At 37.8% G+C, this 26,300-nt stretch overlaps 1 protein-coding gene across 21 annotated transcripts in view; it reads left to right on the top strand.

The window, feature by feature from the left end:
• Window positions 1-4,488: 4,488 nt before the first annotated feature.
• The window catches only part of kif1aa (kinesin family member 1Aa), a 56,754-nt gene continuing 34,942 nt past the window's right edge, over window positions 4,489-26,300 (top strand). For 11 of the 21 annotated variants that reach the window (XM_059342101.1, XM_059342102.1, XM_059342107.1 and 8 more), the window contains exons 1-15: window positions 4,489-4,741; window positions 6,498-6,665; window positions 17,396-17,469; window positions 17,625-17,807; window positions 17,952-18,017; window positions 18,985-19,163; window positions 20,211-20,322; window positions 20,583-20,660; window positions 20,846-20,911; window positions 21,004-21,021; window positions 21,126-21,204; window positions 21,898-21,976; window positions 22,252-22,394; window positions 23,760-23,798; window positions 25,332-25,549. In XM_059342101.1, the coding sequence (XP_059198084.1) occupies window positions 6,560-6,665; window positions 17,396-17,469; window positions 17,625-17,807; window positions 17,952-18,017; window positions 18,985-19,163; window positions 20,211-20,322; window positions 20,583-20,660; window positions 20,846-20,911; window positions 21,004-21,021; window positions 21,126-21,204; window positions 21,898-21,976; window positions 22,252-22,394; window positions 23,760-23,798; window positions 25,332-25,549 (1,440 nt within the window). In that variant the 5' untranslated portion in view covers window positions 4,489-4,741; window positions 6,498-6,559. The remainder of the gene's footprint in view (window positions 4,742-6,497; window positions 6,666-17,395; window positions 17,470-17,624; window positions 17,808-17,951; window positions 18,018-18,984; window positions 19,164-20,210; window positions 20,323-20,582; window positions 20,661-20,845; window positions 20,912-21,003; window positions 21,022-21,125; window positions 21,205-21,897; window positions 21,977-22,251; window positions 22,395-23,759; window positions 23,799-25,331; window positions 25,550-26,300) is intronic. The other 10 variants (XM_059342109.1, XM_059342110.1, XM_059342122.1 and 7 more) reach the window with 3 other exon arrangements.

Genomic DNA, 26,300 nt, shown 5'->3' on the forward strand with positions numbered 1-26,300 from the left:
GTGTGAATGAGAGCGTGATTGTCTGTCTGTGTGTCAGCCCTGTGATAGTCTGGAGACCTGTCCAAGGTGTACCCCGCCTCTCGCCCAATGTCAGCTGGGATTGGCTCCAGCCCCCTGGGACCCGAGTGCGGATAAGCGGTTAACGGTAATGAATGAATGAATATATATATATAAATATGCCCTTGATGGGCCATTCTGCATAATGAGTACTTTTACTTTTGGAAGAACATTTTGTGTGTGTGTCATTATCCATCCACTGATTAAGATTTATTCGTATCAAATTTTCCAATCAAAATTAACATCTTATTTTACTAACCATGAAAAGGGAAATTATCTATCATCCAGTTTATCCTGCTTTTTTTATTCAGATTTATAATTCATTCCATGATATTCTTGTCTCTGTTGTTTCCATGTCGAATGTGATTTGGGTGGGAGTTTGCTCCACATGCTTTGATAGACACCCTCCAACAGCGTCTCTTTAAGAAAACATGTCTGTCACACTCGGCTCAAGGCAACCGCTCACTCAACCAATAAATTATTCAGGCTCCTGTGCCACCGAATTTAGACATGACAGAGCAGAGCTGGAAGGCTGGGCAGAAACAATATCACCACTCCTCCTGCATCTTCCTGTACTGGACGCTGATGGTACTTCTAAATAATCAAAAGACATTTCCCTTTTTATGCTCACTTATAAAAGTCAGCCTTCAGCTTGGCCCTATTTTAAAATAGGGAGTGCATATGGGGTAACTCATCTAGTATTTGGTGATTCATGCCAGTGACATCATCCTATTTTTATGATTCACATTCACACATGTGCATCTTCTGTGTACTGTTGGTAGACCATGGATGCACTGCAAAACTGTATGTTATTTCTGTAAATGACTTAGACCTTGAAATCTTAATGCTGGCAAATTAAATAAAGAAAATGCGTCAGATAGAAGTGGAGGAGACAGAGGGAGCCTCAAGAGAGATGTTACACGTCAAGCAAATGTGTGTGTGTGTGTGTGTGTGTGTGTGTGTGAGAGAGAGAAAGAGAGAGAGAGAGAGAGAGAGAGAGAGAGCATTAGGAATGGTAGGACTGTGCAAAGAGCAAGGTCACAAAACACAATTGCATTGTGTTTCACTCAGGCTGAAACCTGAGCAGCCAAAGTATCCTTCCACCAGAAACAGTTCCTGTTCACTACCCTTTACTGCTGCTAAACCGCATCTGATTCTGTATGTGATCTTAAAACAAGCAGAATGAACATGAATAAAACTGGAATAAATGATTGGAATCAATCTGAAGTTATGGTAATGGTAAATGGACCTGCACTTATATAGCGCTTTTCTAGTCGCTTTGCGACCACTCAAAGCGCTTTACAATACAGACTGCGCTCATTCACCCTTTCACACACACATTCATACTGGTGGCAGAGGCTACCCTAAACGGTCCCACCTGCCACCATTGGGAATTCATTCACACACACCGATGAACACAGCACATCGGGAGCAATTTGGGGTTCAGTATCTTGCTCAAGGATACTTCGACATGTAGGCTGCGATGGTCAGGGATCGAACCACCAACCCTTCGGTTGGGGGCCAACCAACTCTCCCAACTGAGCCACAGCCGCCCCTAGTTATCTATAAGTCTATACAGAAACAGGCGAAACGCTAATTAAAAAACATTGTTTTGTTGGGAATTTTTGCTTCCATTGCAATTCTTCTGTCATACTGTCCAAAATATACATTAAGGTGCTTGTTGTACAAAACTTCATCTATTCACATCTGCAGATTTCTTCGTCATTCACCAAAGATAAGCATTAGATAATGACTGTATATAATCATTCCATTTCAGAAAACTTGTAATAGAAAACAGAAAATAATTGTATTAATGTAAGTAATTAACTAGGGAAGTATCTGTTAGTTGCTTTTTTACTCTATTCACCAGTGTCCTGCACATATTCTGAATGTTTTTACCAAACAGGGGGTTTGTTCATAAATCGTCATAGCCTGATTTATATAACTTTTTTTATTATTTATTTTTTTAATGGCTGTTGACAGTAACCAAAATTCTCTCTGTTAAAACCCTTTAATCTAACATGTCAACAAAATGAAAATTAAGTATTTTTAACCTGGCTGTGTCCAAATTTGCACATATTTATTAAGACAATTCCTCCTTTGCATATTTAAACATAAAATTTCACAGAAACTGTAATGAAAAAAGATAATCGTCTCAATGTAAGTAATCACTTGGTGAAGTTTCATGATGATAACTATTAGTTTATATTATTATTATTCACCTGTAGTGTCTCCCTTTAACTGCATTGTACTAACAGGTATGTATTTTACTGTGCAGCGTTGGTTGTCTTCAGATGGATTGTAGTGAAATGAAATTGCATTGATCTGTCGGCAACAGCCTCTTAAGCCACCAAACCATTAGCCTGTCGTGTATGGGTCAGGTCACTTGTGCAAGGACACATTGACATTATCAGGAGCGCTCCTCCCATCTCTCCAATCAGCTCAATGACTGTCCAAGAGCTTTGCCACAGAATCATCTCTCCAGACGTTGCATCACATCTTTGTCTGTTTACACTCAACTGTTTTTAGGTTTAACATATTCACAGGCTGAACTACAAATATAGATATTTTTCTCTCTGACTAAGAAGAAGTCTTATCCCCCCCTCCCCCCCATTTAATTTAATTTAACTTCTAAGGACAACACACATGAATTAACCTCTCTGTAAATATGTCAGTGTTTGCCCGGTGGCTAATTTTCAACTGCTGTCCTTTTTAAAGATGCTTTAAAACCAGTAAGGTTATGGTTAAAATGTTCAGATAGAAGACAACAGGACACCATACAGACAGCAAGAGCAACAAAAGATGCATTCTCAACATAGTGCATAAGCCATTTTGTACATAGCAACAGGAAACAGCAAAACATTAGCACAGTAATAAGTGCTGCATTGTTTGTTTTGTCCTCTATTCAGTACTTGTGGCAAGCAAGCAACATGAAGCAACAAAACACAGCTAGGTTATACTAATTATAGGCATTTTTCCCACACATGCAAACATGCAGAGAATCCGTAACAAATATAACATAAATTTAAAAAGAAAACAATCAGAAAGCAGATTCTGTAAAATTGTTAAAAGATGCTGTTTGAAATGGACATAATAAATTATAACACAGGATCTTAACCTTTAATAATTCTATGTCTCTCTATATGTACATACAGGCCACTGGTAATGTGCAGGGCATGCACAATACCATATTAAATGTTATTAGTAACACCTACATTTCCTAACATGACAATGCCTGCTGTGAAAAAAGCCTGTGTTGTAGACTACAGTTACCATTTAACTTTTGGTACTTGCTGCAGTAAACGGAGGGTGCAGGGGACACTACTAAAATCTGCAAACTGCAATGCAGACATCACTTCAGAAAAGAGGCGGACACGAACACCACATTTGCAAAGGAAACATGATAATAGGCCATTATTTTTTTTGCTATAATCCTGTTTCTGAGGACAGACTCAATACTCTGAGTTGCTTTTTTTGTGTGTGCTTCAGTGAACAGGCAGTTTCCATGGTGCGGAGACCTGCTTTGTGCCAGTTTGTCTCCCCTCAGCTTGATGTCCCTGGCTTGACCTACTAAAGACTATTCACAACAAATGTGTTTCATGGTCCTATTGTCTAGTGCATTTTAAAAACTGTCCTAAAAGTACACTATAGCTTGCTTTATCACTTCAGATTGTGATAATTCTGCTGTCTGTTGATTGTTTTTAATGAAAAATATTCAGCAACAGCAGGGAGGTGTTTGACTAATCTTACTCCCTGTCTTTCTCCCAGCCTCCCCTCCTCTCTCTGTCTCTGTCTCTCTCTCTGTCTCTCTGTCTCTCTCTCTCTCTCTCTCTCTTCCCACTACTGCAGGGATGGGCAACTTAAATGCTGGAGGGGGCCACAATTTTTTATTTTGTATCGACACTACCAAAAGGGCCACATATAGTGACCGTGCACTTAACCAGATATGATGAAACTGCAATTTTAAATATGTTTACAGTGCAGTTACTTAACATATTTCATGCTCAAATGCATGTTTAACAGTATAAATAGGAATACAAGAGGTTTGAAGCAAAAAAAAATGTACCACTTACTGTGATTTTTTTTTTTGTGCAAGAACAGCAGACCAACGTTAATTGCAAGACGTAATTTTGTGCATTTTCACACTGCACTTTTAAGATTTCATGTTCCAATGCATGTAGTTGTACTGAGGGCCACTTCAATTGAGGGTGCGGCCCGTCTGCGGCCCCCGGGCCTCCAGTTGCCCATCCCTGCACTACTGCATTGATGCTGTTACCTCCCTCGGTGGTGATGTCACCGGCTCAGCGGAGCTCGAGCATCCTTACCAAAGGCAGGCAGACAATAGGGCCATTTTGACCGCTTTTGAGTGTGAAGAAGCGGTCGAGCAACCAAAACAACCGAGCAGACCACCTTACTTTTCCTTCCCGGGTCCCCCACTGGCAAGGCGAGGTAGAGCAGAGGGAGGGAGAGGAGGGCTGGTGGGTACAAGACACCGTCGGTGTAACCTCAGCTCAGCCCCATCCCGTTTTCATGGAGAGGAGAGGCTGGTAGCAAGCAGGGGCAGTGCCAGACCTGGAGGAGACCAGAGGAGGTGGAAGTGGATACGGAGCTGGATAACAAAACAGACGAGCACGACAAAACACGGTCTCTACAAGGGAGCAAAGACGTTATCGGCACTGCGGAGGTAGGTTTTTTATTCGTCCATTATCCCGGCGGTAATGCAGTTTTAATGACACAGTCTTTATTTACTTAGTGTTAAATCTCCTGGGATGAGATGAGCATAGGGTGCGGCCATTGAAGCGGCTGTCAATGTAGGAAAGGTAGTGTAGAAACAAAATGACATTGAAGCTCTGTATTACAGCACATAATGTTACGTTATTTAAAAAATATATTGTTTTAAAATATGTCTTTTAATTCGTTCACTGACAGGAATACATGCCCTGTCATTGAGAGAAAGTCGTGTTGCTCCAATGGTTAATTTAAGAGACGTTTGCTTTAGCTCTGAAAATGACGCAAGAAGTATGTTTTTTACAGAAAGTAATTATAGTCCGTGAAATATCAGTTTTACCAAATATGGGCATCTTACGCTGGCATTGACAGGTGGGGGACATATGGCTTCGCTGTCAAGCTGAAAAAATATCAAATAAATATTTTTAGTTGTCAGTAATGTAAATGTAAATTTGTGTTAAACTGTCGTCATGCTCTAATACACACCAGCATGGTATATTATTACGTTAGCCTTTGTCGCCGGGAAAATGGTGTCCGCCCAGCTGAGCTGCATCATCAGCTGATTGGTCTGAGCATCTGTATGAGAAGATTATGAACATGGATGGATGTTGAAGCTGATGTAAATCTTCTTTAAACGTACAGTGTTATTTATCCACACAAGCTGTTCTGTTGCATTGGGTGAACATAAGTTACGCTTCAAGCATGTCAATATTCATCACTTCATTTTCAGGCATCAGCACAATATTGCATTTGATGTGGAATCTTTTATTATTATTAAAAACATATTTTTATTAGTCATAAATAGTTATCAGTAAAAATGATGGTTACACCTTAAAATCCAATCATCCAAATACAATATCGTTACCTGAATACATCTTCCAAATGAATGTGTTGTGGGCCAGCTGTAGAGGGTGTACCAGGAAGCAGGGTGACACAGCAAATTTACAACACCCAATTATGATGACAGACGTCTGAGTCACAAAGCATAGCATTACATACTCTGAATATTGATGGAATAACTTCCAGCATTATTCCAAAAATCTTGGGCATGAATTTAAAGAAAGAAATTGCACTTTTCCTATTGGTATGCTACAATTTAGGATAGCTTTATAATATTTAGCAGTACACCAGGGGCATGCAGTGAGAGCTAATTGTATCGTATTGCTCACTGTTAAAGCTTATTGATGAAAACATAAAATGATTTTAATAAGATGTATAACAGATGAGATGAGTCATGTTGCTCCCTCTATATGAAAGCACACACAAATCGATTTAATGTTCATATTTAGTCTAATAGGGGGACAGTATGACAAATTACGAGTTGTTCATGAGACCGGGCTGCTGAATGGAGCCAGAGCCTGGATTTGCGGCTGGTTTCAGAGCCATTGTCGTCCAGAGAAATAGCCTGACATTTAGCTGCTGCTGCACTTCTTTTGTTACTGCTAGCTTTATTATCCATCTCCCTTGGCTGAAGCTGACCATGCATGGTCTTTTCATGTTACAGCCACACAGCCCTGCCCTCTTCTATTGTGCTTATCACGTCAGCCCTAAGGTGTAATATTCTGCCGTTAAAAGTTTTAACACAAATGTCATAAATAAATTTCACAACATTATACAACACATACCAAAACTCTGCTGTAGCATATATGTCATTTGGATATGAACTGATAGGAATTGCATTAATTAAGATCAATATCTGCTCCCTTCTACAGACCTGCAGGCCCTTCACCTGGGCACTAAAGAAGCCACCCCGAGGTGCTAGAAAGAAAGCACCATGGCAGGGGCCTCTGTGAAGGTGGCGGTGCGTGTCCGCCCCTTCAATTCAAGGGAGATCGGAAAAGATAGCAAATGCATCATTCAGATGTCTGGAAACACCACCAGTAAGTACTCTAAGGAGAGCTTAAAACCCTCCTACACTACGTCTGTTATGTCTGGTTGTTTTATGTTTTAAAGCAAATACACGGAACTTTAATTTTGTGTTGATGATGTGGCCCCTGTGGACAAAAACAGTACTGTTTCCATGACTCCCATGGCCTCATGTCGTAAAAATCTTGATCTGGATAGCGCATGCAAACTTCCTCTTCAGCTTATTTTTAATAGTATTTCTTTTATAAACAGCTGTTTGCAGGATGCATAGCCATAAGGTAATGCATGTTTTTGTGGCTATGTAGGATTACTAACTGTAACATGACCATGGTGAAACAAACTTTCAATGTATTTTGTAAACAAAATAGACTGTCTAGGAGGATGAAAGCCAATTCAGGATTGGTTTTAAACAAGGTTGGCATGGCAGCAACGTACGGGGCTAAAGAAATAAAGCCAATGCGGAAGTTTCTCTTCCGGACACTGGTGACACCCATGTTAAAATGTCCAAACTTACAGCAGTAATAAATATGTTCACAGCCTGGTTTAAATAACTGGTTTTGGTCTCCAAAGCTGATTTCCCTCCATGACAACTGTGAGGGGAGTGAAATTTTTATGTAACTCACCCATTCCATTTATTTTAAGGCACAAAATGATGCATAATTAATGGAATTGCCACTTTGAGTGACAGGCAGCTGCCCTCTCAGGTGGCTCGCCGCCTTATTCAGCCCGCCTCAGCGCACCCCTGCTCCTCCTGTGTGCCCCTTTTTTTGGATAAGCTGAGTGGTAGGAAGAATCAGGCATTCCCAAGATGGTGACAGCTACCCACTTTGAACTTTGTTATGGCTCTATGGGTCTCTATGGGTGACGTCATGAACTCACATTTCATTTGAGAGCCATTTCTCCATATTTTATAGTCTATATACACTGTAAGTATAGCTCTATCGCTGTCCCACAAAATATAGCATCAAAATATATTTATATCTTTTTATCCGACTTGTATACTACTCACTGCCAAACTTGCCAACTTGCCAATCCATGTAGTTGCTTAAAATTTAGAATTAAACACAGTTTGCATGAATGATTGCTTCACAGTGCATGGCATGAGAAGTAGAGTGGTTGGTAGAAGGCTCCCAGAAAGATGTTAGCTTTAGCTGGGAGATCCTTCTTTTACCAGGAGGCACAAGTTCAGGCTTCATTCATCCATAAGAGTATTATTGAGATACTATAGAAGATAATTAAAACCTAACTATAGAGAAAATGCAACATTTTAAAGCTTGTCTGAAAGGCTGGCACCTGTCTAATTACTACAGGGTCAATCTTTTCAGTTACTAAATAGAGCGAGCAGTTATCAAAATGAAATCACCTGCGCAGAAAATCTCTTGAACATCGTGCTGTAGGTGACATAATCTGCTGCATATTTGACCTGATATTTATTTAGGGCAAGGCCTGTTATTTGTCCATGTGGCCAGATTAAGCCAGATTTAAAAATGTATCCTTATTCAACATTTTCAACATTAATCTTTCTATTCAAATCTGCCCGACAATAATGTTAAATACAACATTTTTTGTCCCTATAAAATAACATATATAAACATGTGTTACTGTACTTGCCTCTAGTTACAGTAAAGTTTCCTGCAAAATCTACTGTGTTTGTTTTAGTGGCCATATGTTATATGTTTTTAAGTAAGTAGTTCAGAGCAGTCCACATTCCTTTGGTTGTACAGTGCAGAGTGAGGACTCTGGTCGAGAGGAGACTGGAAAGATACTCGATATGTAGTCTGCTTAGGAAGGTAAAGCCATTTGTCAATAATGGATGAGGCTTCCTGAAATATTTACCGTTTGGCCTAATTTAGCTATCTCCCCCCTCCTTCCTCATGTCATGGGTGACTAGACAACAAACTGGGTGGCTTTTTTGGTCTTTTTAACCGTGTGATTTGTTGCATTTTGTGATATAGTTTCCTTTAAGATCTTACAAAGATCTTGAATTACTGGTTCCAGTGTATACTCTACCTCCAGCTTCTCACAGCACAAGGGTGACTACGTTTTGTTGACACCTACAGTTAGAGCGGTGACATTGCTTTGGCACAAAGCTTTTCCTATGTCTCTCAACAGCAGCGGACGGACGATAAGTATTTTTGCTGTCAGCAGTGTCTCCTTTAGCAGTGTAAACTTAGATCAAAGGTAGTCCACAGATAATATATTCACAGTTTGGCTCTCACTGTGATGTCCTTGGAGACGTCCCGTTTGATTTAATCTGGGAATTCAAATTTTTCTAATCGCACAAAGTAGGTCTGTTGTTTTTTCATTAAGCAAGTTATCCAATCACTTGATTATCACAGACTTTCACTGCAATGCTGCTATGGTAATTAGTGTGGTGTTGGCCTATTCTTTACATAATGCTGATGTGGACAGGTCCTCACTGTAATATTCACTGTTCTTAAATGGTGTTTGTTTGGAGACTTCCTGAGGGAACCCAACATAACAGTTTTACAGTACAAACTCTACTGCAGCTCAATTAACAGCATGTAAAGTCAACTAGGTTGGCAAAGCACAGCAGGCATTGTTAAACATACCATTGATTACTCTTTAATAAAAACAGCTGGGGCTGGATGATAATTCAATAAAACTAGTGCAGTGTCCGTAGGAAGTATGTATTCGCACACCATCCAGCACATACACATTGAACATTGATATTTGCTGGAAACTATTTTAATATTATTGGAAAATCGAACCTTGTAGCGCACTTAAGAAATCCGAAAGATAGGTAGGCTAAAAGACTTACAAATGAGATGAGTCAGGCATGGAAATTCAGAGGGAATGGGTTACTGACCAGGTGTAGGCCTATCACACAATGGGGCGGAGCTCCCCTAAAAGGTGTCCGAATGGAAACAGTGCAATGCAGCAACACATCCTATGTAAATAATGATATTTTGAAAAATTAATTAAAAAATCTTCAAAATCGAGGATGCACACCTTCGTGCCATGCACAAGCCACATACGAAATCTTAGGTCAGTCTGACTAACGGTCAGCGAGATATGCCCCAGACACACACACACGCACAGACGCTTCTTGCTTTCATAGATAGACACTTTATCGCCTTCAATGGAATCAAATCGTGATGAAATTATATATTGAAATATTGTGACACACAATTACGTCTTTTAAATTGATGATAACAAGCACAAACTCAGATTGGTCAGAAAATCTGATGTGCATGCATTTAAACATAATCAGTATACAGCTGCAAATACATATATTTTATTATAATTTTGCACTGAAGTTCTTAATAAAATTTAAAAAATTATCAGTACCTTGATACTGTATACAGAAATAGGCTTTACCATGCAGTTATTTCATATACAAACATGCTACAGTCATGGAAAATATTAGACCACCTTTTTTCTTCAATTACTTGTTCATTTTAATGCCTAGTACAACTAAAGGTACATTTGTTTGGACAAATATAATGATAACAACAAAAATAGCTCAAGAGTATAATTTAAGAGCTGATATCTAGACATTTTCCATGGTTTTCTTGATCATAACCAAAATCGTTATCAAGAAAACCATGGAAAATGTCTAGATATCAGCTCTTAAATTATACTCTCCCGGCAGTCGTTGTGGCGGTGTGTTTCACTGCTTTTTTACGACGAGAGGCGACAGAATCGTCGGACAAGAGCTCCTCGCCGTCGGGTCCCGTCGGGCATTTTGACATACTGGAGGGAAGCTTTCCACACAGAATACACTTAACATTTATCACTTCATAAGTAGGTCTCTATGAGCAGAATTTAGGTGGGGTCTAAGTTGAAGTTTATCAAGATGCCAGTACAGTACTAGAAAACGTCTTGTAGGTTAGACCCACACAGAACACAGAGCTTCTTTCAGTGAGTGCAGGTCTTTCAGCAGAGCAGATTGTTCTCTTCCAAACAGAGTCAATGGCTCTGGATGTGGACTGGAGGATGTGAGCAGGCTGATGTCATGAAAAAGCCCATTGGTTGCAGTGTCTGGAGGGGGTACAGAGGCAGGGTATAAATGCCCCCTTGTCTGTCTTTGTAGTCTGGGCTGAGGAAAGGAAGAAGAAGAAGGAGTGGGTTTTTTGTGTGGGTCTCACTCTCTGCTTTGTGCTCTCTGACACTCATGGGTGGGTCAATACCCCAGTTCCCACAAAGCAGCAGAATGGCAGTAATCTTGTTGTTTGAGAGATCTTCCCTCCTACGCCGACCTTAATTAAGATGCAGGGACAGACCTGAAGGAAAAATAGGCCTCTCTTTAGAGGGCTGTTGGGTGCACAGACTTGTGGATAGGATTAGATTTATATCGCAGCAAGAAAACTTTTCTTCACAAATAGACTGGCTCTGAATATCTCTATATATACTTCGCCTTTTGAACTCTTGCAAATGTTATGGTATATTTATATATATATATATATATATATATATATATGCTCACCCCTGTAAATTTAATGTAATTTATTTTTGGGAGTGGATTCATTGTGCTTCTATTAAATTTTTGCACAATTAAAGACCTTGTTAGCATAGTGTTTACTCGTCCATAATGCTAAGTTTGGCATAGACAGTGTCTCTGATTTATATATTCCAAATATATTATTGGATTATTATTATTGATGCATTTATGTAAGCTGCGTTTTAATTTTGTAAAAGTAGGGCTCATTTTCCTACTTAATATACTGTTTAGAGGTTAATTTAAAAAAAAAATAAATAAAATTGATAATTTTTTATCTTAAATCTTGACCTAAAAAGTATCTAAAGCTGTCAGTTAAATTACTAAAAAGTACAATAATTGCCTAAAATGTAGTGAAGTAGAAGTATAAAGTTACATAAAAATGGAAATACTTGAGTAAAGTACAAGTAACTCAAAATTGTACTTAAGTACAGTACTTGAGTAGTGTACTTAGTTAATGCTGCAAAACCACAAATCCAGTATAAGAGCAAAACAACCAATTAGCATAGTGTTTACTCGTCTATAATATATATATATATATATATATATATAGATAGATAGATAAATACAGGCTGTATAAACTCGGGTAGAAGTCCAACATGGAGCAGCAGACAACACACCACTACTACTGCACAGTGCTGCTGCTGTTGCTGCTGCTGAATATAGCATCTACGTGGCTCTCCTTCAGTCTCTGTCACTGGGTTCACATCCCCTCTGCCAGACCTGCTGACGCAGCCACATTTCCTCTCCTATTGACTGGGCCAGGTCAGCCGTGACAGTCTGACCAGCATCACTCAGTCACAATTATGAAGACCCAGCAGCAATGACAAAGACTAATATGGAATGTGCCAAATAGGATGCTGAAAATATGATGTATAACAACTCAAATTAAACCAGAGCAGATGATCACCACTATTATTAGGATAAAGGACGAAATCATCTCTGACAGTGATAACAACAAGCTGTGTTTTAGTTTTACAAAATACAAGCATATGTCAGTATATACCATACTAATTAATAATAATTTTACCACCAGTTTACCTTTATATACTCAACCTACTGTTTTACATCCAGTTTTCATCAAATACAATGGGCAGAATATATATATTTATTACATATGCATCCGTGTTTACGCAAGTTAGAAAATAAGAATCCAAAACAAAGAGATTAAAATATAGGAATAAAATACAAAATACAATAATATACATTTATAGTAGACATGTATACAGTAATTGCAATGAATAAACAAGGATGTATATGTAATAAATACATATACACTGTCCAGTGTATTTGATAAAAACAGAATGTAAAACAGTAAGTAAAGTATATAAAGGTAATCTGGTGGTAATATGATTATTGCAATTACTGTACAACTGTCTACTATAAATGTATATTATTGTATTTTATATTTTATTTCTATATTTTATGTATATTATATTATACATATATATATTATATATATGTATATTTTATATTCTTATGTTTTTGACTCTAATTTTCTAACTTGCGTGATTTTCTTTTAATGCATATTTAACAAGCATAGGGAGCCTGAGATCCGAGATTTTCATGCCAGTGACGGCTTCTCAGTGATTGTTATGCATATGAAGAACATGACAGAACATGACAATGAAGAAATTTTACGCCTGGTGAAAATAAAATGCACACAAAATCACACAAAATTTGTAAATAATAATTTTCAAATCTAATACTATTTTTTTGTGTGAATTAAAGCACTCTATAAAAGATAATATTAAAAAATGTTTCCATTCATTTTAAATGTATGGCCTGTTGATGGATAATTTTTGGAATGTATCATATTTTAGGCATTAAAATCAGATTTGGGACGTTGCAGCTTAAAAATAGAGAATTACATATAAGTTACATTAGTGCTTGTACTTGTTATTATTCTATTTCAAACATGTAATTTGTTTGCTGTAAAATTAAGTGTAATTATAAGTGGTGTACACTTAAACTTGCAAGAAGAAGTCAGTATGTGCAAACATTTTGATGATAAAAGTGTACGTGTTTGTGGGTACGTGCATACACTTCTGACCACCTCCGGTTTGTGAGCACACTATCAGAAGAGAAATGAGTTGTTGTTGTATCACGTCTAATTATGTTTGTCCTCCGATGACATGACTTCCAGACCCGGCGTCATCTGTAAACTCAACACCTTGTAATTAAAAAGTATTTCCATCATAAAAGAGAAGACAGGTAGTAAAGAGGAGAATGATGAAGATGGGAGACGTGCTCTGTGTGCTTAAAATGCAGCTAAAAATGGCCTCAGGTGGAGATTATTCTGACGTGCAAGCTGTGACCACAGAGAGCGTCATCCAAGCTACTGAGTGCAATTAAAATGGGCAGCCCTGCCCCATGCCTCATTGTAACAGTCATATATAAAGTAATTACCTTATCTGAGAGCAAGGCACTTTCCTTTCCGGTGCTGGAGTGAGGGAGGCGGGGGGCTCTTCTTGTATGAATCACACCACATCCAGAGATGAGTAAGCAATAGGAATATGTTGTAGTTTGGAGGCTCTGCTTCTCAGTCAGATCTTGTCAGTGTTATTAACCAGGAAAACCAATCAATTTCTTTCCTCTTTTCACCTTAGAGTTTGAGATCAGGAGACTCTCTCAGCGTGATTTCGACAATTTCCTGACACGATATCCTGACGCACATGGGATTGATCCCTTCGATCTTCTAGTTTCATATGATACCAGTATCTCCATATTACTAAAAGTGAGCCCGCTACAGCCTCGGAAAAAAAACCCCAAACTGCCATGCCTACTTGGAGGCCATGAATCGATACAATATTGCCAGGCAAAATATTGCGATACTATGCTGTATCCACCTCTAATAAGGTATACGCAAATCTAAAAAGGTGTTGTCCAAACGTCTATTTTTCATCAATGATGAAAGGGGTGTGTGTTAATGCTGCATCACAAAAAAATCCAGTATAAAAGCGAAAGTAATAAGTTGTTGCTTTTTATAAGATGTTGTAAGCAAGGTGCAGTTAAACAGATATATGGGGAGGTGGAGTGTGTAGGGGCAAGGGTTCTCTCTTGGGTGCCCTTGCGGTATATAAATCATAATAAAGGGCCCTCGAGGGACACAGCACGCTAATGTGTGCCATATAGGCAGCCCTAAATGCACTGGTGCCCTTTTGTCTGATGTCAGTATCACATAAAACTGCCTTCTCTTTGGAAAGCTGTTTGTTAGGACAAGTGCAAAGCTTCTATCCAGTAATGTTTTATTTCATTAGTTTTTTTTATTGTAGGTTTTAAACAACTGGATGGCCACAGCCTACTTCTAGATTATGCAATGTAACAACACCAGAGTTCAAAGGAACAGGGAATAATTTGTGAACTCAATGATCGTTGATCGATTTATGCGAACTGTTCCTCCAATTCTAAGTAGATATTTATGTCTAACTGGAATTTGATGCCTGATGTCATGACTCATTACTGTAGAAGACTATTTGTGGTAGGAGACAGTACACAATAGAGGAAATGTGGATTATGGAAAACATTTCCAGCTGATTAATGACATTGATTCTGTACCTGTGGTTAGGAAACCTCAAGTATTTTATGATAATGATAAGAAGGAGGGCACTCTGAGACCTGCAGCAAGGCCATGCCATGTCTCGTATTGTTAATGGAAGTGAAAATAAATAGTGTATCTAATGATAATGAGTGCATAATTCTTTAATAGTGTGAAAAAGCCACTGTGTTTGAACTGTAGTGCGTCTATCTTTATATTTGGCCTGCTTCCAGCGTACCTGGTCATGTCATGCTCAGTACACAAGGCCTCATCTTTGTCAAGGGCCTGAAACCTGAAACCCACGCCAGCCACACTGGCCTATATTTCATAGCTTGAAACACAGTATCAGTGTAGAAAGGAAATAACAGTGTGTACACTTACTTGAGAGTGTACTTAGCCCTGGGCCTTTTCCTCTATTATCGACCGCATCTGCATTAGCAGAGAAAATGGTGTCTGCAGCTCTGGGAGCAGGGAGGAAGCCGTTTCATTGTTGGCATCTCCGACCACACCAGATATATTGTTCTTGTGTGGGCACGCTACCATGTGCTGTAGTATTCACATGAATTAAATCCTCGATTTCAATTCTTGAGTTTGATGTAGTGCCTTTAAAAAAAGTGACACTTTATTTTTTTTTTTATATTGTTATATTTATATTATGTATGGTTATTGTTACCTATTTTGTTCATTGTTTGTCTTATATTATCATATATTGTGATTATTTTTAGTAATTGTTTTTGTAACTTTGGAGCAATCTGGAACCAGAATTTCCTTTGGGATTAATAAAGTTCTATCTCATCTTATCTTATCTTATCTTATCTTATCTTATCTTATCTTATCTTATCTTATCTTATCTTATCTTATCTTAAATTGGATTTACGTACACAATGTGAATAGTAATTGTAAAATGTCTTTCTAAACCGTAGAATGAATATGCAGTAGCATCTCATCGCACAGACTTCATTTGTTTCTAAACACATTTTTCTACAGAGCTACCATTGTTGTATGTTGATTTACTTGAGAATATTAATCTGTCACAAGGCTCAATTCAAATGTATGAATCCAGTAGTTAAACATCTGGAAAGAAAGAAGTTTTGAAATTCAAATCATTAATATTTGATTGAAGTCAGGTGATTTATTTTAGGCATTGTTTTGTCTGATTCATGAAAGTGCTTAACCTTTCCAGGTGCTTATACTTTATTAGCTTTATTAGCTGCACTTTCATTAGAAGTCTCCAGATTACAAATGAATAACATAACTAACAATTGAAGCAAACCCATGTGTGTCCTCATCCTCCAGTCAATGAGTAACTAAATTGTGTTTATGAAGGGTCACAGAGGAGCACACATATCTAATATCAAGTTAGGTCAGATACTGTGTCAGTGCTGCAGGAAGTGATTTGATCGGAGTCATTGTCCTGCGGATGTAAATCTACCAGACCAGAATATTAGACTGAGATTCTCTGTGATTAAAGAAATGCACTGATCATCATAAATCAAACAGGAAAATACTTTAAATTTGGCTCAAAAAAACACTGTAACTTCCAGTAGAGTTGGTGGATACACAACAACCTCAAATGACCTTTCTGATAGTCTGGAATAAATACATATATATAAGGTTATAGAATAAGTATTTTTCTGAAGGCTAACAAAGGTCAGCTGAGCCTGATGAAGTGCAGCTCAGGGTTGTTTCACACTGAGACTGTTGAAAGATGAGCTGAGCCTGATGAGCGGAGTCTAAGCTGTCCCAAAATGGCCACTGGTAGATAGAGGCACCTGATAGGTAACAACATGGCCTTTTAATCTGTAAGCACCATCAGGAAAAACCTGTACATTTGAAAGTAGGAGGTAAAAGTAAAATAGTTCCTTGTGTTGGATCGTATCAGATTATACTTTGTTCACAATTTTTTTTATCTGATCCAGTGATTTTTTTGCCAGTATAGGGCCAGTCCTGATACTTGGAATTGGAGATATATATCCCTAAAATAAATGGGATTTCTTAATGTGTGCAAAGAAACATTTCATGTAGTTAAGATTAAATGTTATTTTGCCATTTTTCCAACACCATGAATAAAACTGCATCTGGTGGCAGCTGATATAACAACATCCAGTCATGGAAAAAAATTATTAGACCACCTGTATTTTCTCTAATGCCTTGTTCATTTTAATGCCTGGTACAACTAAAGGTACATTTGTTTGGACAAATATAATGATAACAACAAAAATGGCTCATAAGAGTTTAATTTAAGAGCTGATATCTAGCTATTTTCCATGGTTTTCTTGATAATGATTTTGGTTATGATCAAGAAAACCATGGAAATGGTTATCATTATTTTTGTCTAAACAAATGTATCTTTAGTTGTACCAGGCATTAAAATGATCATGATCAATACATTTTATTAATCGAGTCCTTTACATGGTACTCAAAGACGCTCTACAGTTAAAACAGTGAAAATGCAGTTACATATAAAAAACAAATAATTAAAATCAACATAAGTCATACATTAAAAGCAGTTCTGAAGAGGTGAATTTTTTTGAAGGCGGGTGGACCTGAGCAGTGTCTGCCTGATGCTTCCCTGTAGTGCAGAGGCCCAAACACCAAAGACAACTTTTGGTGCAGAAAGAGAAGGCGACTAAGGCCTTTCCACTTCTATTAGCACAACATGACACCGACACAGCTCAGATACAGTTTCACGTAGGGCGTCTCTCACCCTCTCTCTGACTCGTGTTCCTTGTCCTGTCTTTCAGCCATCATCAACCCCAAGCAGGCCAAAGACAACAAGAGCTTCAACTTTGATTACTCCTACTGGTCCCACACCTCGGTAACTCTTTCTGCACCCCCACAGCGCAAATGTTGTACAGACACCCCAACAAAGACACACACATTTGCATCAGTGTCGATTGCTTTATGTTGCGTTTGTCAGGTTTATGAGAAAGTGTAAGATTTTAGTGGCTGATTATTGATCTGTGCCCACAGCCAGAGGACATCAATTATGCCTCTCAGATGCAAGTATACAAAGACATCGGAGAGGAGATGTTGCTGCACGCCTTCGAAGGATACAACGTCTGCATTTTTGCTTATGGTCAGACAGGAGCTGGCAAGTCCTACACCATGATGGGGAAACAGGATGTCAAGGATCAACAAGGAATCATTCCCCTGGTATAGACTTATTGACCAGTGCTGATATTAAACATAATTTATTAATATTTAATATTTAATAATATTAAATCAAAGGGAAGATGATTTTGAATGATTCAGATGAAACAATTGTGGAAATAATATTCTTATTTTCTGTTTTTTCAGCTGTGTGAAGATCTTTTCACTAAGTTCAATGACAAGGCTGACAACAGCATGTCCTATTCAGTGGAGGTAAGCTGTTATCTAATCCTGCTATTTAGTTTATAAAATGTATTTGTCAAGGGCCATGAAGAAATCATTAATTTCACACAGAGGGGGAGGTGATGTCTTGTAAGAGTTAAGATAGCATATTTTCATTTGCAGTACCTGGGCATGTACACACGAACACGACAAATGCATCAATACTGGCAGTGGTGGAAAAAGTATTAAGATCCTTTACTTAAGTAAAAGTACTAATACCACACTGAAATTACTCAACAGTACATCAAAATGTACTTAAAGTATCAAAAGTAAAAGTACTCATGATGCAGATTGGTTTATATATTCCTAATAAATTATTTTATTATTAGTATTATTGATGTATTTATGTAAGCAGCATAATTTTCTCAAGGTAGGGCTAATTTTAACTACTTAATATATGAGGTTTATAAAATAAAATAAAATCTCATGATGCTGACCACCAGTTTTTTGTGTTTTCTGACAAACCTAAAAAAAATTGACATAGACTATTATTATTCTTCTTACTATTATTATTATTATTATTATTATTATTATTATTATTATTATTATTTTAAGAGGGTGTATATATATGGGATTATAATTACTGATGCATTTATGTAAGCAGCAAGATAGGGCTCATTTTAGCTACTTAATATACTGTTATGAGGATGTAATTTAAAAAAAAAAGAATGCCTAATCACTTTGAATTAATCATGTTTTGATGTTAAATTTCGACCTGAAAAATAACTAAAGCTAGCAGCTAAATGTAGTAGAGTAAAAAGTACAATATTTGCTTTAAAATGTAGTGGAGTAGAAGTATAAAGTTACATAAAATGGAAATACGTACCTCAAAATTGTACTTAAGTACAGTACTTGAGTAAATGTACTTATTTACATTCCACCACTGAACACAGGTATACTTTATGTGGTCCTGAACCTGTTATGGTTATCTTGAAGCTAATATTATAATTCTGAACAGGTAAGCTACATGGAAATCTACTGTGAACGTGTGCGTGATTTACTGAACCCCAAAAACAAAGGGAACCTGCGCGTTCGAGAACATCCTCTGATGGGACCTTATGTGGAGGACCTGTCTAAGCTGGCTGTCACCTCCTACAACGATATCCAGGACCTGATGGACTCCGGCAACAAGGCCAGGTGATGGAGCTGTTTACTCATTCAGGCCCATCACTTTGTTGTCGTTGTTGAGGATCTTGCATCTTTTGGTTATTGCCAGAGAAACTTTTACATTATTTAAAAACAAAAAAATAAGATTAGAACTTCTGTAAGTCATTTTAATAAGACACTTTCTCAAAATAACGACTTAGTATTTCCAAATAATGAGAAACTTTCTCAAAATAATGACTTTATGGAAGAGGATTGGGGCCAGGTAGGAGAAACAAATAATGAGAGGATGATTTTTTTTTCATTATGCAGTTTGAGAACAAAGTCGATATGACAAGAATAAAGGATGTTGAGAATAAAGTTGAAATACGATTTCGAGAAGAAAAAGGCGACATGACTATAATAAAGTAAACTTTTTGTGTTCGATAAAGAAGGGAAAGATATTCACAGATTCCTGTCAATAAGTCATCAGAGGAAGATCTGTTTTCTATCTGAACAGTTAGGTAGAATGCAAACTACAACCTGATTTTCATAAATGTCAGAAAATGAGCATTAATCACAATATTTAAGGGTGTAGTAAAACTAGAATCCACACATACATCAGCTATTCTTAGTAGTAGGCTACCATAACTATTGTTTTGGGGAAAATCTGCTATTATGCAATTTATGTGAATTTTTTAGACAGATATTGTTACAAAATAATGACTTTTTTGAATTTTTGAAAGAAATCTCATTAGTTTGAGCTATTAATTCATTGTTTCGAGAAAGTTCCTCATTATAATGACTTACAGGATCTTTTTTTCATCACACTGGCAGAAATGGTCTTCCATACATTTCTGATGAAGTTAAGGTTATGCTGACACTCAAAAAATAAAGCTCTTCATAATCTATGCAAATGTTCAGCTGACAATTTATATTCTGCTATTTTGCACTTTCACTTCTGTTTCTTGATTATGTTTTTGGATGTATAGTAGAAGGGGCAGAACTAGAAATTAGCTTTGTCCTCTTTGTTGGACGGACAGGAGGCTAATAAACAACTAGCTGCAAAAACTGATAAAAATGTCTTCACTGTGTCCTCAGGACTGTGGCTGCCACCAACATGAATGAGACAAGCAGCCGCTCTCATGCGGTTTTTAACATCATATTCACTCAGAAACGTCTCGATGCTGAGACTGATAACACCTCCGAGAAGGTAGAGTTTTATCACATCCTGACTGAATTATTTAACATTGAGCTGTTGCCTCTGCGTATCTATGGGCTGATTGATGACACTGATTTAAACCTTGTCACAAATTGGAAATCAATGATTGCTTGAAGGTCATACTGTAATGATAAGATGGCATTGTGAAGATGTTTCTGTAATGAAGGCTCTCTCTGGAATATAGATGAATAGCTTTTTTATTTATTGGTAGCTGATGTGTTGTAATTTATTTATTGGATGTTCTGTTGCAGGTCAGCAAAATAAGTTTGGTGGACTTGGCTGGCAGTGAGAGGGCAGATTCTACCGGAGCCAAAGGCACCAGGCTTAAGGTGAAGTTTCCCTCAAATGCATTTTTTTTATATTCAAACAGAAGAACATATCTAAAAACACTTTTCCCACATTGCCTTTTGTCTGTGTGATATTCAGTATGTGTGAAACAATCACTATGACTAAATCCATATTAAAGCAGTTCATCAGTTTCATTGTACATACCATTCTCTGTCTGTTCTCACAGGAAGGAGCAAATATCAACAAATCTCTAACTACACTGGGGAAAGTCATCTCTGCTTTGGCAGAAGTGGTATGTATCATATCTGTGTGTTGTACACTGTAAGATGAGGGGCATTTTTATGAAAGATGAACATTTACATTTTTCTGTGTACTTCATTTTAGGACTCTGGGTCAAATAAGGTAATTTATTTAATGTAAATAATAGTAATTTTTTATATGTTTATAGTTTTTCTACACCTAGATGCCAATAATTACATTGATCTTAATTTTGTGTTAATTCACAGAATAAAAAGAAGAAAAAGGTGGAAAGCTTCATCCCCTATAGAGATTCAGTTTTGACCTGGTTACTGAGAGAAAATTTAGGTATGTACAAAATGTTTCTCTGCTCTTTTTTTTGTCATTAATGTTTTTTATTTATTCATACACACATGAACATACAATCAAACTTGAAAACAAACACTGACACCAACATCAACAGACAGTATATCCAGTATAGGACCATTTATACAAAGGCCTCCTGCACATCGGCATTTGACACGTTCATATGATGCAACTTCTGACATAATTTCCATCCATTTTTTAACATCTGGGGTGACTGTACTCTTCCATACTCTGAGAATTGTTCAAGCAGCTGTGACCATCCCAACTTTTAAAACCCCTCGTTCACATTTAGATGTATTTGGTATTTCTGTTTGGCCCCCTAACAAACACAGTCCTGGTGATACATGTACCGCCACACCCAGCCATTTATTCACATGTTCCAGTACTTTCTCCAAAAATGGGTGCACCAGCTTTCATCCCCAAATGAAATGTAAAAATGTCCCTATTTCACTCTGACATTTCCAACATAAATTATGCCCTATTAAACCCATTTTATGTAGTTTTGAAGGGGTGAAATAACTATCTATGAATTATCTTGTACTGAATAAATTTCCCCTTCGCCTCTCTCATGTGTTTCCCTGTATTTGATAAGATATTTAACCAATCCTCCTCATTCAAATCACACCCTAGGTCTTTGACAAACTGAATATTAAGTGTTCGTCTTTGTTTTGTTAGGTGGAAATTCTCGTACTGCGATGGTAGCTGCCCTGAGTCCAGCTGACATCAACTACGATGAGACCCTCAGCACACTCAGGTAAAGACCGCATTTTCTGCTGCATCTCTTTCCTCCCACACAGCTGCTAAATGTGACTTTGAGGGACACTGATACCAGCGAGACCAAAAGTGTTGTGTAATAGGCTTGCTTCAGTTTCACACTTCAAACACCCTTCATGAGTTGCAGCTGCAGCACCAAGCTGCAGAATCCTAAAGATGTGTGATGTCAGGGGGATTGTGAATGTGTGTTTGCCCTGTTTGTCTCCTCCCTCACCTGTGTCAGCATGCTTAATGATCTCTCCCTTATACCCCCAGGTACGCAGACCGTGCCAAACAGATTCGCTGTAATGCTGTGATCAATGAGGATCCCAACAACCGATTGGTGCGCGAGCTGAAGGAGGAGGTGGGCCGTCTGAAAGACCTCCTCTACGCCCAAGGACTGGGTGACATCATTGAGAGTAAGGGATCATTTGGTGCTATCTCTAGATTTCATGATTGTAATGGTTGCTATGCACTTTAGCACCTTGTGGTCAAAATGAGTATTACAACAACAAACACACAACAAACACACAAGACCCTTTTTCACTTCTTTGAGTATATAGAAAAGCCCACAAAGCTCCCTTCACAAGCACTCAAATTCTCCCTGTGTGTGCTGATGTGCATTCAGATAGAACTTAAAGCAATTTTCAGTAAGAGCCAGTGCAAATCAATTGGCAGATGTGAATGAAGATGAACAATAGGCAGTATATTCTCATGTTGTGGCCAAAAAAACAGGCAGGACCATAAATAGCATAGGCAAATGTAGTGTGTCAAGCCAGCTAACATTAGCAATAATATGTTAAATAAGTCTTTGTTACAAACTCGAGGGTTGGAGTTGAAACCTGTGGGCATTTTCCAAGCATGGAGGGTCAAATGAAACGATTCTTTTGCTTTGCATTATGGATCTAGTTATTTTTTTTCACAGGACACAGGCCAAAGCAAGAATTAAATGCACCCATAGACTGTATAAAAGAAGTGGACGTAGCCACTGTGACATCACTTATTGGTTTGTGCATTGTCGTTTTGAAGTTTGGCATTTTGGCTGTCACAAACTTGTTTTCTTTTGGAGCTGAAAGTGACTATATTTGGATGAGATGATGGAGCTGCCATTACATGAAAGCATTGGTTAACACCCCAGCTTATTATGGTTACAACAACATTTTCCAGCCTGTTTGGGCCACTCTGACTGTGATATGAATTATATTGCTTGCAAAAAACAAGATGTGATTTTTGAAAAATAAACATCCAATCCCTCAGAGTGTCATTTAGTACAACTGAATGCTGAACAAAAGAAAATTTTACTTTCATGAACTGAAAACACACTGTGAAAGGGTCAAAGCTATGAGATTAAATCACGGACAACACCCATAAACACATTTGCAGTGATTAAAATGGACACATTTACTATGCCTTTATCCTGATTAAAGCTTGGTGGGAGAAAGACTTGTCAATTCTCATTAGGAAATTGTTTACTGGGGTACTAAGTCAGATGAGGCCCATCTGAGTTGGCTTCACTTTTCAGACCCTTAGGCAGCGTCCACTTCTTTTATACAGTCTCTGAATGCATCTTGTCCACTTTTTCATCAAAAGAACAAGGTGTGAATTCTGGTGTACCTGTAAACAAAATGGAAAATTCTTTATATTTGAATGCATTTCTCTTTCCACAGAAAAGTGTGCAAATGTTTAAATCCGTGAACCTTTCTTATATAAAGGAGTTATGCTGTTTCTTTCTCTCTCTCTCTCTCTTTGTCACTCTTTATCTTCTCTTCTTTCTCTTCTCCCAGCATATCGAGCGTCTGGTGCTGACATAGAGGGTTTGAAATGTGTGTTTTCTGGCTCTTGCTTTTGGTCTTGTGGCAGCTTAGCATCACCGGTGCTTAATGTGACTGTAAACAGCAGCTTTTTCTGCGTTCTCTGCAGCACCACATTATCATAAAGTATTTAACAGAATGGTTTAGGCGAGTTGCACTGAAATACAAGTCGTTAATGCAATATAAACAACACACATTCGAGGTCGAAGGGTGATTTTCAAGCTTTTTCATTTTGGCTCCATTCTTCAAGTCGTAATGGGCTAAAAATGTGCCATGTCATGGTGCTGTAGAGATCTGTGCATGGCTTTATAGCTGTGGCACTGGTGGGACAGAGCTTAACTGTTCACGAAGCAGCAAAGCAGAGCAATACAATATGGAAGATTATGGACAATAATGAGACATGTGTCATCCCTTTGATTTCCCTGAAGTAGAAACTGGAGCCTCCCATTCCCCTGGCAGTTTTTGTCTGACTCTATCGCCTCCTGTTGGCAGCCATAACAGTAAACACAAGATGATTATGCAGCCTTCAGTCACAGAGAGAGTATAATCAGTTACATAATATTGGATCTTTGAGGTAGTCATCTCTTTTAATGCCATACATTCTAACTGTCTTTCTATAATACAAGACTCCATTAACTGCACTGCAATATTATGTGATCCATCTTGGCAGGCAACAGCCTGTCCAGATGGATGGGTGTGATACACTTTCCCAATTTATTGCTCTGTGTTGCCATAGCAGCAGCTGCAGGGTTGATATTCTCTTTTTTTGGCACAAGGATAAAACACTGAACAGAAAACAGGAATGTGAATTCAGGTGTCCTGGTAGAAAATGTTGATAAATAGAAATTATACCAAATCAAAAACTAAATATCCAATGAAGACTGAGGTTTTTAGGGCTGTCTGAATCTCTGCCAGAGAAATGGATTTGCAGTAATTTGCTTGACATATCTAATCCTAGACAAGCACACTGAGTATGCATCTTGCTGCTTTTAGATAATAATCTTAATTGAGATATCTGGCTTCCCAATGCTCTCTGCAGGAAGTATGACCCTATTACAAATGAGTCACTATGTATCTGCAGGAAAGGAAGGGCTGCCTAGCTTATATATTTTATTTTCCATACATAATGACTCATTTTGTGAGAAATAGAATCCCTATTTCATACTTGATTTTACAGCTTAAATGGCATCCTATAAATATCTGCCAATTTTATATTTTCTTGTTTTTGAATGTTCCTGCAAATGACTCTCTTGCTTGAAGTATTTGTGTAATAGCTGCATTTTCTTTGGTCATGGCTGGACGGCCTCCTTGTTGCATCTTTTAAGTTGATCTCCTCTGCGCGTGGCTTTCTGCTGTCCCTGCCCTCGCTTGTATACTAGCAGTTCAAATTTCTCTCTGTGGGTTAGATTTGTTTCAAGCCACATATCTTCTTTCTTTTCCTTTTCTATTCTCCCTTCTCTTTTCTTCCTTATCTGTCTGCATTTCTCCTTTTCTTTATTCCCTATTATCGATTACTCCCACCCCCCTTCCTGTACATTGCGCCAGTTCCCACCCCGACAGACCTATCCGATCACAAGAACAATAACAATAAAGGCCAAGCTGTGAATCAAAGGGATGATCTCTCCACAGTGACCAATGCCATGACGGGGATGAGTCCCTCTCCGTCTCTCTCAGCCTTGTCCAGCCGTGCCGGATCCATTGCCAGTCTTCACGACCGCATCATGTTCACCCCAGGCAGCGAAGAGGCCATTGAGAGGTTGAAGGTGAACACGGGATAATATACTGTACATTTAATATTTAAACCAGCTCTCTGCATAGACACAGTTTAATTATATTGCCTGTATATATTCTCAACACTCATCAGTTGCATACAGGTGCATCTCAGTAAATTAGAATTTCATTGAAAAGTTTATTTATGTCAGTATTTCAATTCAAAAAGTGGAAATAACACATTATACAGATCCATCACACACAGAATGGAATATTTCATGTCTTAATTTATTTAATTTCTTCTAATTATAATGATTATGGCTTATATTTAATGAAGACTTAAAATTCAGTGTCTCAAATTTTTTGAAATATTACAATAGACCAATTTTAAAAAGTATGTTTAATATGGAAATGTTGGCCTCTGAAAATCTATATGACTCAATACTTGGTTGGGGCTATTTGACTTGAACTACTGGAAATCGACTTTTCCATGATATTCTAATTTATTGAGATGCACCTGTATTGTCAGATAATATGCTGATAAATCGTCAGTGTCTTCACTCAGTATTTTACTCATAAGCTTCTAAGTAGTTAAAGTGTAAGGCTGGCAGAATTTTGCTTTTGTTAAAAATCCCACATAAAGACCAAAACAATCAGTCAGTTTATCAATACTGTCTGACTTCCCCAGACTGATCCATTTCCTCCTACTGAAGTATTTTGGGGGCATTTTATACCTGTTATAGAGAATCAATAGTAGATATATGACCTTAAGTGAGGGGAGAAAGATACAAAAAACTGCAGTTT

Source organism: Centropristis striata, chromosome 9 (assembly GCF_030273125.1).
Source record: "Centropristis striata isolate RG_2023a ecotype Rhode Island chromosome 9, C.striata_1.0, whole genome shotgun sequence".
Taxonomy (NCBI): Eukaryota; Metazoa; Chordata; class Actinopteri; order Perciformes; family Serranidae; genus Centropristis; species Centropristis striata.